This window comes from Corylus avellana, chromosome ca2 (genome assembly GCF_901000735.1).
Source record: "Corylus avellana chromosome ca2, CavTom2PMs-1.0".
NCBI classification, from domain to species: Eukaryota; Viridiplantae; Streptophyta; class Magnoliopsida; order Fagales; family Betulaceae; genus Corylus; species Corylus avellana.
In genome coordinates, this window is record NC_081542.1 from 25728573 (window position 1) to 25741669 (window position 13097).

The following is a 13097-nucleotide window of genomic DNA, read 5'->3' on the forward strand; positions in this document are numbered from 1 at the left end:
TAGATGGAGCTTGAGAGTGAGAGTCCTCACAGGACTCTCACTTACTTTTCTCAAATATTGGTAACCACTCTTAGAAAGTGGGATTGAGTTTGTTGAGAGGATATATGTCCCATAATAATCTCTGGGAGGCTGCATGATGAGAGGATATATGTCCCATAATAATCTCTGGGAGGCTACATGATGCCCCCTTCATGTACCTTGACTCATTTCGATGAGATCTGGTGTGTTATCCCTTATCTAGTTTGTTGAGGGATAGTTGGGCTTCCTTGATTTGCTAGATATGCATGATATTGTAGCCAACCGCTTGGTTTGGTGTGAATCATGCTGTAGTGTGTGAGCTTTAGACACTTACACTCAGAGGCTTTGCAATGTGGATCCTCTATGGGGTAGTGACCCTTTATTTGGGCCTTAAGAGATATTTTATATCAACAAATAGTGTTTGAGAATGTTGGTGTTGTTTAACAAACAAGGCAAATTAAGTGCACATGACAAATTTAAAGCGTTGGTGGAAATATGTGTAGTTGGCAATTTCGTATTCTACTTTTTTTAGATGGACTTTCCAAGGGAAGTCAATTTAGTGCAGCATTTCAAATCATCAAGAGGACGAAATTATGAAAGAAAAAACTTTTGACAGTAAGGGTATCTTTGAAAGTAGGAAAGGACATGGTTGACGTGAAGTATAATATACATATAAAACTGCATGCAATTGGTAGGGCGTTTATCTTGATGGCAACTCTATTAGGTTTAAGGTTAAAATTTTTTTGGCGCAAATAGTTTTTAGGGGTCACATCCGTTTCGCACAGGTCTGAAATTTGCTCGGCAAAGGTAGGTAGAGACGAAGAAACTTTCCATAAAAAGATTTTAAATGGATGTTCAATCATTCTAAACTAACTATAAGAGTGGTCGACCCACTCCCTATTCTCCCTTTAACCAAGAAGATGGTTTGGCCATTTTAAATGAACAATCCAACAAATAGACTATTGCATTGGATCTAAATCCCCAAAATCCATTGTCCCCTCCCCCGACCCAAGCCCTCATGGTCATTTCATTTCCTCACCGGTCTCCAAAATATAAAATCCAAATCCAAAAAGAAATTCTACATGGTGATTCGATTTAATCCTCTTATTCCTCCTCTTCGTCATCATCTTTTTCTTCTTAATTCTATTAATCATTATATTGTGTTATTTGCTAGTGAAAAAGTTTTGATATCTAAATTACGTGTAGGTATAGTGTCAACAACAGCAGGGAAAGACGTAAAAAGTGGCAGATAAAAAACTATGGTCACAGGCAGATTTGAAGTGGTAAAGAGAAAATTTGGACCAGGAAAATCAGGTTGGCTTTGATAATATATAAATTCTCACATTAATAGGAAACAATCAACAACAATGTCCATCCAATAGTAAACAGGAAGGTGGAACCGAGCTTACTTGAAAGAAACACGAAAAATATTTACACTTATCAACCACCCAGAACACAAAAATTAGGATAATGCACCATCATCAATTTTAAATAGTGTAATCTGTCGAGCCAGAAAGCATAATTTTGAGAAAGTTATATAAAAATTGTTTCCAAATGAGCTGAAAATAAATATTTGGCGAATCACATAGAGACCGGAACTACAAATTAGTTTCAAAATTGGCTAATTTTCCATGGGTCCGGCAATTCAATTGGAAAACACAAACTATTGCAAGAACAAAAACAGCTCTGACTGGATAATAATAGCAAAAGCTCACAGCCGTCTCCCTCGTCTACCACCCTTCCTACGAGTGCTATCACTGGGAATTGGAGTGACATCCTCTGAAACATAAGTTCAAGGTCAAAATTAAATCGCCATTAATACACGAGAAAACAGGTTCAAGGCATAGTTTCGAAACAATGTAAACCTCAAGCTGCATTGCATAAAAGACATGCACTCCTCTAAGATTATATGTTGAATTAACTCCTTAAACATTATGTGAAGTTAAATCTTCTAACAAACCCTAATTTTAAAGCTATGCTGTTGGATGACGGAAATGGATACCAATTTGAAATTGTGAAAATTGCATTCTTGGGAATAAGAGGCTTACCTATACGTCCAATTTTCATTCCAGAACGAGCAAGTGCGCGGAGAGCAGACTGTGCCCCAGGACCAGGTGTTTTTGTCTTGTTACCGCCAGTGGCACGGAGCTTGATGTGCAGCGCAGTAATGCCAAGTTCCTGCTTTTTAAATATTGAAACTTAGTAAAGTGACTTTGCAGTCGAAGACAACCATAATGTTTCATAATGATGAATGAGAGAATGACTACAAAAGCAAAGTCCCATCTCAAAAAAAAAAAAAAAAAAAAAAGTTCAAATGATCCATACAGCAAAAAAATATTTGGATTTCAAATCAACCTGAAAATGGAACATTTTAATCGAAATTAACGAATAAATAAAGCTTTCTAAAAGAGACATCAACAGCATGAGTGCTCAGTTCCCAACACTAAAGCAATCTAATCAAAGTTAGTTTCAGCTTAGAAGATCAGTTTGAGAGAATATATAGAGAGAAGAGATATACCTTGCATCTCTGAGCAACATCCTGAGCTGCAAGCATGGCAGCATATGGTGAAGACTCATCTCTGTCAGCTTTCACCTTCATCCCACCTGTATTTAGATTACATTAACAAGCTACGAAGCAGTTGCTCAATCCACAATATGTAAACTATTACACATTCAGGCATCCTAGATTCTATCACAGGAATGAAGGTTCCCAGATTTCTTAAACACATAAGGAGAAATATAGAAGGAACTCGCTAAAAATCAGGTTTTATAGAAAAGAACTCCCATAATTAGGAGATGGCTTAGACTTCTACTAGTTAGATAATCAGTTATGATATACATTATTGTTGACAGCCCAAAGTTTTAAAAAAGAACTTTTGGATTATACGTCTGTGAAGTAAACACAAAAATATATACAAAAAATATCCATGCTGCCCCATCTACCAATTACCAACCAATAGGCATACATAAATTCTCAGGAAGGATAAATACATATAACATATCCCATAGTATAACTATAAGATGTAAGGTCCATGATATTTGAACACAACTAATGGCCTCCACACAAAAAAAAACAAAATAGAAAGTGATACACATAATATTTAGCATAAAGAAAGATTTTAATTTCCTTACCTGTAATTCGAACAAGTGTTTCACCACCTGAGAGATCAGTCACATGCTGCAGATCAACCAAAAGTACACTTTCAGTCAGACTCCTAGGAATTTTAAATTTTAAAAAAACCGAACAAACAAATTATACTTACAATAAATGTGTCATTAAATGACGCAAAAATGTGGGCAACACCAAAAACTTGTTCTCCTTCTCTTACAGAAGGTCCAAGGGTCACATTTTCTTCCTTTGGCTCCCTAGTCTTCCTCCTCGACTAGTACCCATCAACATAAAAACATATAAAACTAAAGAGAGTCAGAAACCATGCAATCTTGCAAGTCTGACAATAGCTCTTTTCTTTATACATAATATGAAGGATTTAATAGGTAAAATGTACAGCACAATCTATCTTGCACCGCTGAAACTCTTGCAGTCAAGAGCTGGTACTGTGCCCTAATTCAATGTAAGCAGCTGTGTTAACTTACTGCCTGACAATACTTGAGCCAGCCAGCTCGGCCAGCTGCAAGACAATAACTCATGTAAATCAAATTAACATGTTCTGTAGCTATTCTGATGCTGAAGCATAGGTCAAAGCAAGGGGATACAAAAGACACAACCAATCCACTTGAATTACACTTGACATAACTAAATTGCATCAGTCGAACAGCTTGAGCATATTCAAAACTTCAATAAACAAGACAAGGCATGGCTCATGAACAAGAGCAGCAAGAAAAGCTTCAATCGAACCAGTCAATCTTCAGACCCGAAAAATAAAAAAGGTAAATTGACTCTAACTTTTTCTACATGTTAATACTGGCATAAGATACAAGGCTGAGAGATGTTTTGTATCGTTGCTAATAACCAAACTTTACCTACAAAAGCCCCCAGAAAGTAACCTACATGCATAACATGTTAGGCAATTCCATCTAACAAACACCTTACAAACATGCTGTTAAAGAAATGTAAAAGGGTACTTCTCTAAGGAATTTGCAAAAGCCATTGCTTTTGAAATCTATCCTTCACGTGCCTGAAACAAACTTATTGAAGTGACCTATACAGATTGTACATTGCTTTTCAGTCAGTAGATAAATACTACATGTTGTAAGAAAGAACCTATACATAATACATAAAAAAGAGGAATTCACAAACATTTCAATTGATTACCTACGCGTACGCAGATCTTTACCATATAGGAAATAAAACTCATTTTTCTTAAAATTATTATTTTTAAAAAAATAAAAATAAAGCATTTGCATCGTATTCATATTGCTTTACTTTCAAAAAAATAATAATTTCAACGCCCAAATCACACCAAAGTTACAAACAGATTCAAATCCTCTTAAAGAATTTTTCTCTTATCGTGCACAATTTAAAGGCCATAAGACTAAAAAACATCATAAATTTTGTAGATGGTATCTAAAATGCAAATCAATTTCCTAAACTATGCACAGAACCGACAATCTTCTAATCCTGAAAAAAAAAAAAAAAAAAAAAAAAAAACCCAAAGCTTCTAGATCTGAAATGAAACAAAATTTAAACCGCAACCCTAAGAGGTTTCACTTGCAATTGAAAGCGTATGTAGAGAAAGAGGACTCGAAAGTAAACGACGTGGTACAGAATAAGAGAATTGGGGGAGAGCCGATATCGCATTCGATCTTAGTTTACCATGGCTTCCAAGTGATGAGATTAAGAGCTCTAGGGTTTCTGAGGAGGCTCTGACGCTTCTTTCAGCTGCAAAAGCCCTAAAGAGAAGAAGAGTGAGAAAGGTTGTCACAGCGTCGTTTTATATGAGAAGATGCGCTAGGGTTTTGCCACGACGAAAGCGAGTGAAGAATGGGATTTACAGAAATGTCCTTCGATTTCCTTTATATTAATATGCTACCTTTGGTATTGGGATTAACGTGAAATAACACTTCTATTCATTTTGTGGATCCGGATCCTCTCGGTCCATTTTATTTTGTGGATTCAGACTTTTCTAGCTATAATTTTTAAAAAGAAATTTTAGGATCATAAATAGAATACATGTTTTACTAATAAAAAAAAGAATAAAATATTATTTAAAATTTTTTTAAAAATTAAATAAATAATGGGGCTGTTAGCCATCTCATCTTGACCATAAGAAGTGACATGCCAACCCCATTTTAACCCAATGGCCAGTTAGGGGTGGCCGAACCATGCACCCCCATGGCCTACGGGGTGGTTCGGCCACCCTTGCAAAAGGAGGTGGCCAAATTACTCCCAATAGCCTGAGCCACCCCGGTTGAGCTTGAAGTTGGCTTTGGCAGCCCTTGGGGGTGGCCGAACCACCCCCATGGCAATGACAAACCCTATTATTATTATTATTATTATTTGATTTGGCCCTTGGGGGTGGCCGGCCACCTCCCCTAGGGCAAAAATGGGATGGTCGGCCACACCATTATTTTTTTATTATTTTGTTTTTTTATTTTTTTTAAAGACTTTAAATAATAATTTTTTATTATTTTATTATAAGAACATGTGTCCTATTTGTGGTCCTAGAATTTCTTCTAAGAAATTTTTAATAGCCATGAAATTGATACTTTTTAGTCCATTTTGGACTGGAGAGGATCCAGATCCTCATTTTGTCAATTTATTATTCCTACAACAATTACTCTAGAGGAATTTCTACTATTTTCCTGTTGGAAATAGCACAACGATTTTTTTTTAAAAAAATGGAATTGGAGAAATCACAATATAAGCAATTAAAAAAAAAGGGTGGGCTACCCAAATAAAAGCTTCAAAACAACTTGAAAAGAGTGTAATAAAGCCTAAAACTATTGCTTAAAAAAAAAAACCCAAAGCTGTTGTGAATTGGTCAAGAAAAAATGACCCTACCCACTGAGAGAACTGATACCGCCACCTTTTGAGAACATTATTTAAATAGCAGATGCAACAAGTAAAAATATGTTCCACAACAAGAGAAGATGCACCGAAGAAGAATGAATCGGAGCTACAAAAGATAAGCATCACCATGGTACTAAAGACAGCGCAGCTAAGAGGCATACAAAGGGGCACAAATAAAACTATCATCGACACAAAAGCTCTCCATCTCTCTCCTTCCCACTCTCTCTCGTGGGTTTTTTTACTATCAGTCAGGATTATGTCCAATATGAATCTAATTTCGGGTATTCGAATGAATTTATGAACTCCATTATTTGATCTTCTTACAAAGATTTTGAATTGCTTCACGGTACATGTTTTTCAAAATTTTGGTAATTTTGGCCTTGCCATGAATCAAACCCGTGATAGCGAATATCACTATTGATGTAAACTACATAAATTAACCTGTCCAAAATTTTATTGTAATTTTCACGGTCACATTGATAGTAAGCACTTGAAAGTGCACATAATATTTCACTTCCATCCCTAAGGAGTAGCTCAATCGGCTATAGACCACGCCTAATAAAGCGGAGGTCACTAGTTTAAATTCTCATCTCCCTCTCTTGTGTGAACATGTCAAAATATATATATATATATATATATATATTCCAAAAAGAGGGAAAATAAAGTATTAAGAATCTTTTTCAGGAGGCAGTGTAACCCCCAACCCCAACCCCTTTGTTTGCTCCCTCCCCCATTCAACCATATCATAGGTGTTCTGCCGGTGGCTTTCTTGTGCAAAATGTTGACATTGGGAAGGACATAAACACAAAAAGGATCTTGCATTGGGCTCCCGGGTTCAACTTACAATCTCTATTCACATACTCGAAAGAATGGCACACAGAAAGTTGAAAACAAAACTTCCATATCCAAGTAATACATAGGCCATAAAGAATAAATAAAGAACTGTGATTTTGGTGACACTAACTACAGTGAATGCGATGGCTTTTTTTTTTCTTTCTTTTTTTTGGGGGATGTTATGCTGAAATAAGACCCACATAGCCAGCATATAAAGCCAATATGGATGATATAACATATGCGCCCGCAACAATTACAGGTTCTTTGATCCCACATAATTCAAGGTGATGATGAAGGGGTGCCATTCGGAATACACGCCGCCCAGCTCCCCACAAATTTTTGGTCGTCTTGAAGTACAATACCTAAACAAAAGTTTTTTCAGCCATCAGACAAGGAAATTGCAGTTTCTGAAGGACATAATTGAAAGGACAATGACCAAAAAAATAAAATGAAACTCTAGGATCAAGATTGCTTAGAATTCTTAAGAGTATTCTTCCGAGTAAATTTCTTCGAATCATAACCATTGGTTTGAAATTCAATGGTTAGGATTTTACCACATCAGCAGTTATCAGTAATTATCACCTTTAGCAACTCATCAATTATCACCTCTGTAGTTATCATATTTATTCATATTTTGCAAGTGATAATTGCTGATATGGTAAAATCCTAACCATTGAATTCCAAACCACTGGCATTCTACTCGGTAGAATACCCTAAGAATTCTAGGAAATCCTAATCTGAAACTCTATACATTTGCCTAGCTGTATGAGTGCATGGAAGTAGATACTATGGTTACCAACTCAACTAAGCCTTCTACCAAATTATGTGGGTAGGCTACATGAATCCTTTGCTCAACAAATTGCGCCACAATATGTGAATTCTTTTTCTCCACTCAGCCTTGGCAATTCTGATGTGTGCATAAATGTACAACTAATTGGGCCTTAATAAGTGACTTCTATTTCTCCAGTCAGGCCCATCTGAAGTGACCGCATGCACCATAGAATAGAATTTGCAAGTGGAACAGTGATGAAAGGGATAAAAGTTGTCAAAATAGCAGAACTTGCTTGAATGTGACAACACCAATGATTAATGGAGAATTTTGTAACTGAAATGGATGAGAAAAGGATGCCAGCATAACATACCTGTATAATAACTGATGATGCTTCCATGACAAAAATTCCAGATGAAATAAATAAAGGAAAGAACATTCCAGTACAAGCAGCCATAGCAGCCAATGCCCCCCCCAATGCCAAGGACCCTGTATCACCCATAAATACAGATGCTCTGTATCGGTTGTGCAAAAGAAAACCAACACAGGCTCCTGCCATTGATGCCCCAAATATAGCAAGGTCTGGTTTGGAATGCAAAACAATAGTGACCACTTAAGTATCCAGAAGAGGCTAGTTGTACAATTCTATTCTCAGTCCGTATATTATGGAGATCAAACTTTGAACAAAGAAAAATTTAACATCATGTTGATATTCTCAACCAACCACACACAATGTTATAATATGATGTATCCAGCTTCTTGGTGGGACTCTAATGATGAAGGTGGAACAAAATTGAAACACAGATATTTAGTCTCCCATGTATCTATAAAAGATGCAAGCAAAGTAGCATGATGAGCATGCAAATAAAAATCTGCAAGCCATAAATATGAAGTATTAAGAGATCTGCTCTAAAGAATGATCAAGCGTTTGATTGAGTCCCAAGGAATTAGCCAAACAATATAAATACATCAACAAGAAGACAAGGCCAATAACAAATTATATCAGTTTGAAAGTATCAGTAACTGTTCTTGGAGAGAGAATATGACATAATATTTGCATTCCCCGACAACAGCTCCTTATATGCCTAAGATAAATGCATCATAGTTTGACCAGATTTTCATTGCTTTTACCATATTCTTGTTTTTACCATATGTTAGATACTGTTAGAAGAGTTTGGGTTTGAGTCATTAGGGTTTTGGGGGTATTTTAGTCTCTATGGTATTTCCCTAATCCTATATAATAGGATGCTTGTATTAGGTTAACATAAGTTGAATAATATAATAGCCTCCGCCTTTTGTGTTTAAACCGTTCATACAAACTATAACATGGTATCAGAGCTTGTTTAGATCCTTGGTTCTTTTGTTTGTAGTTTTTTTCTTCTACTCTTTTTGTTTTGGTTGAATCTCTCGTTCTGTTGTTGGTGAGTGTTCTTCTGGTGGCAGCACCGCCCATGTGGGCGTAGTGCCCACACGGGCAGTGCCTGAAAGAAGCTGTCCATGGTCGTTTGTAGAAAAAAAAAAAAAAAAAAGTTGCCGTGAAAGCTGTGCTTTGTACTAGTTTTATAAGTTTTGTATTTTCTGTGGCTCTCGGTGGTTTTCCAGTAAGATCTGGAAATTTTCGGCAATTTCCAAGTCTCCGGCAGCCGTTTGTGGTGTTTTCCGGTGCTGTCCGATCGTTTCCAGCTTGTTTCTGGTGTATTTGTGGCGTTTAATTGTGTTTTTTGAGTTCTTCGACAATCTCTGTGGTGTTTTGAGGTGTTTCCGCCAGTTGTGGTGATCTCCGGCGAGTCTCCGGCGAAGGTCCGGCGAGCCTCCGGTGACTGTTTCTGTTCTGTTTTTCAGTGTTTTTCTTGTGTTTTTAGGTACTGCCGGCCAGTTCTGTGTGTTTCTGGCCAGTTTTGAAGCCCCGACGAAGTTCTGGCATATTTCCAGCAAAGCTCCGGCAAAGTTTTTTGTTTTTCCGGTATCTGTTTTCCGGCTAATCTTGTTGGTTAATCATGTGAAAATTTGTTGTTTGTTTGTTGTTTGTGATTGATGTATCCGACCGGCCTTGGATTCTCCGGCGAGAACCGATCAAGTGATCGTTGCATCCGACCGGCCTTGGTGTTTTTCGGCGAGAACCAATCCCAAGATCGATGTATCCGACCAGCCTTGGATTCTCCGGCGAGAACCGATCAAGTGATCGTTGCATCCGACCGGCCTTGGTGTTTTTCGGCGAGAACCGATCAAATGGTTGTTCAAGTTACCAACGAGTTTTCGACCGGCATTGAAGTTTTATTTAATTAACTTGTGTGGTCCAAGCTGTTCCAGCTTGAGGGGGAGTGTTAGAATATGTTTTCTAGTTGTTTTTCGTTTGCTTGTATCTTCCAAGCTGGATTCATATGATGTATATGCTCCAGCTTGAGGGGGAGTGTTAGAAGAGTTAGGGTTTGAGTCATTAGGGTTTTGGGGGTATTTTAGTCTCTATGGTATTTCCCTAATCCTATATAATAGGATGCTTGTATTAGGTTAACATAAGTTGAATAATATAATAGCCTCCGCCTTTTGTGTTTAAACCGTTCATACAAACTATAACAGATACGAATGAAATCATGAATCAAGAATAAAATTAAGGAAATGTTAAGTGCTCTTAAGCAGATGCCCTCTTCTATACTAACCAGAACATATTGGAAGCACCGCGATTGACATTGCTATAAAAGCCAATGCAGCAGTCCCACCAGCCAGCCCGTCAAGACCATCTGTTAGGTTAACTCCATTCCCCATGGAAACAAAACAAAATGAAGTCAACAAGAGATAAAATTTTCCCAGGCAAACAAGTCCTACTGGTGCAGGTAGAGGAAGCAACATTTTCCTGCAATACAAATTGAAAGATGGACCTAAATCAATGCACAATGCAGTTATAACATAGATGTTCATGTAGGAACCAAATGTCTGAGTGCTGAATTATCAATTTGATGTATTTACTCCATTAGCTAATTAAAATGGGATTATAAATGCATGGCTTGCTTTGCTAATTACTACTCTGAACATGAAGGTGTCTAACTTTTAATAATCTTTGCTTCTTCTTATTCCTTGATATATATATATATATATATTGACAATTACAGAGGGAGAGGAGCTGAGGAAGGAGGAAAATCAGTGTACTGTTTAGAAATTTTATTGTATTGAGTCATTTTTAAGTAGATCATCAATTTGTCAAGTACTACTAGCAGTTAAATATTTAAATAAACAATAAAAGTTGACATTATCTTGTAAGTTTGCCATCATGAGAATAGATATGTGAGTTACCATCAGAAAAATGTTGATCAGATTAGTTACAAGAAGCTATACATGCTGTAGGGTGACGATATATTTGTGGTTACCAACCAAAATGAAAACCAGGTCCCAACAGCTACCTGTGCAGTATGACAACTTCAAATTACTCGCAAGTTTAATAAGAATTGACTACTAATTCACAAGGCAATAAGCATATTAAAACCAAAAAGAAAGAAATCTCAGAAAAAAGCTTCACCTCCAACAAAAGTTTTACCCATGCTGATAAGCCGCTATTATGATTCTTGATGATGGTTAAGATATCGTCTACAAGCCCAATTGCAGCAAAACCTAGAGTTGCTGCCGCTGCTCCAGACACTTCAGTGGAAGAAAAACCAGCAATGAATCTTGCAACAGTTACACCAATAGGAACAAAAAATAATCCACCCATCGTGGGAGTTCTCTTTTTTAAGGAGTGCCCAGCAGGCCCTTCTTTCCTAATAATTTGACGGATCCTGAACCTATACAGTAACGGGACACAAACATAGCCGGCACAAGAGACTAAAATGGCCGATATAAGAAATGGACGGGTCAAGTAAAATTGTCCGAAAGGCAGCCTGACAATACGCCATGCACACCAATCCACAAATAAAAGAAGCACGGTCAAGAAGACTATGAGTCCAACACTGATTAAAACCCCAAATTTATTCCTGCAATTAGTGTCCAAAATACCAAGATCAAAATAAAGAAAACCCATAAAGAATTCTCATAAATACAACCAAATGAAACTCAGCAACAAAAAAGTAGAAAGAACACTCAAATTCAGTGGTTTATAACTACCTCGAGTGAAACACAGACAGAATCCATATAAACACTACAAGTACCGGAATGCAAACAAAAATTGTCGTAATTACTAGTGGCATACTTGCCTGTGTTTCCTGCGTTTTCTTCCAAGCATGGCAAACCGTTGAGTAGTCATTGCAAAAGCCTCATCAGTTGATATCCTAACTCTAGGCGAATCATCAGTAATAGGATAAATCACAATTTCTGAATCGCTCTCTTCATCCTCACTGGATGAAAGCACGTACCCAGCCGCCCCATCACCGTCGCTCCAGTCATCAAGAAACGGAATACCAACCGAATCCTATAGAACAAAACATATCTCTAAGTACAACAATCTCCATGATCTCTACAACCTCAACCAGCTCTTAAAAACGTTAAGACTTATGAAACTGAAACACAAAGGAAATAAATCGTGGAGTGCAACGCAGAGTAGTAACACACAAGCTCAATTAGCCTTCAACTCAGAGCTAAAGAGAATACCTCATCGAAGGCCTTCAATCGAACACGCCTGCGTCGTAATCGGCACTCATGTCTTCGAACAATCGGCGCACTTAACTACACAAAACAATAAATTAAAGCCATAACAAAGCAAAAGAAAATGCTCCGTTTGATTGCTCAAAACAAAACCATACCTTAAGATAAAGCGAAAAAGGCGGAACGGATCGGAAGCGAGCGGGCGCGAAAAGCGAAACCGGTTTTGGCAATCGGGAAAGCCCTAGACGAGAGAGATGGCTGAGCTTCAGAGAATGAGAATGCGACGGCATGGCTACAGCGATGAGGGAGAGAGAGAGCGCGTGGAATGGAGAGGATCAGAGGTTGGTGAGGGGAAGGAGGCCATTATTAAAAGAAACAGTTGAGAGAAAGAGAGAAAGGGAAAAGGATATTCGAGATCGGAGGCCGTTTATACGGATATACCTCTACAGCGTAGAGAATAGGGTGGAGGGAAGGTGGAGGAGGCGGCGACTTCGTAGTTCGCGCAATGGAAATGGGTCACGCGCCATACTGGAGCGTGTGAAGGGTCGACATCTCTGGGTTGGGTGCCACCTGGCCCGAGAGTAGATCCATGATCCATCTCTATCCTCCTTTTTCTTTCCCTTTGAGTTTGACGTTTTCAGCGTCCCTTTCTGGCAATCTATGCATTGTTTCCTCTCTGGATTGATATTTTTTAAAAAATAAGGGTTAAATACTAAATTAGTCCCTAGGGTTTCACAACTTTATTTTTTCTCTCCTGGGGTTTCATTTTTATCACAGGAGGTCCCTGTGGTTTTGATAAGTGACCAAATTAGTCCATCCGTTAGTTGACCGTTAGTTGACTGTACGGACTGACACGTGGACCAATCAGACGTCGACACGTGGCACATATATTAATTTTTTTTAATTTTTTTTTAATTAAAAAAAATGTTTTTTTTT

At 37.6% G+C, this 13097-nt stretch overlaps 2 protein-coding genes across 3 annotated transcripts; both read right to left on the minus strand.

Moving 5' to 3' along the window:
- Positions 1-1530: 1530 nt before the first annotated feature.
- LOC132172270 (small ribosomal subunit protein uS11x) lies at positions 1531-4903 on the minus strand. Its single transcript, XM_059583745.1, has 6 exons — positions 4793-4903; positions 3282-3401; positions 3151-3196; positions 2537-2622; positions 2067-2196; positions 1531-1797 (listed from the first exon to the last, which is right to left on the minus strand). Exons 1-6 carry the CDS (start codon positions 4793-4795, stop codon positions 1730-1732), a joined length of 453 nt encoding a protein of 150 aa, XP_059439728.1. The 5' UTR covers positions 4796-4903; the 3' UTR covers positions 1531-1729.
- Positions 4904-6790: 1887 nt separating this feature from the next.
- Positions 6791-12740, minus strand: LOC132171097 (phospho-N-acetylmuramoyl-pentapeptide-transferase homolog). Of its 2 annotated transcripts, none has more exons than XM_059582322.1 (8): positions 12320-12740; positions 12168-12242; positions 11774-11988; positions 11122-11554; positions 10923-10987; positions 10250-10443; positions 7966-8174; positions 6791-7185 (listed from the first exon to the last, which is right to left on the minus strand). In XM_059582322.1, exons 1-8 carry the CDS (start codon positions 12449-12451, stop codon positions 7003-7005), a joined length of 1506 nt encoding a protein of 501 aa, XP_059438305.1. In that variant the 5' UTR covers positions 12452-12740; the 3' UTR covers positions 6791-7002. The 2 variants fall into 2 exon arrangements, with proteins under 2 accessions (XP_059438305.1, XP_059438304.1); XM_059582321.1 differs by having other exon boundaries at positions 11104-11554.
- Between the last annotated feature and the right edge of the window lie 357 nt (positions 12741-13097).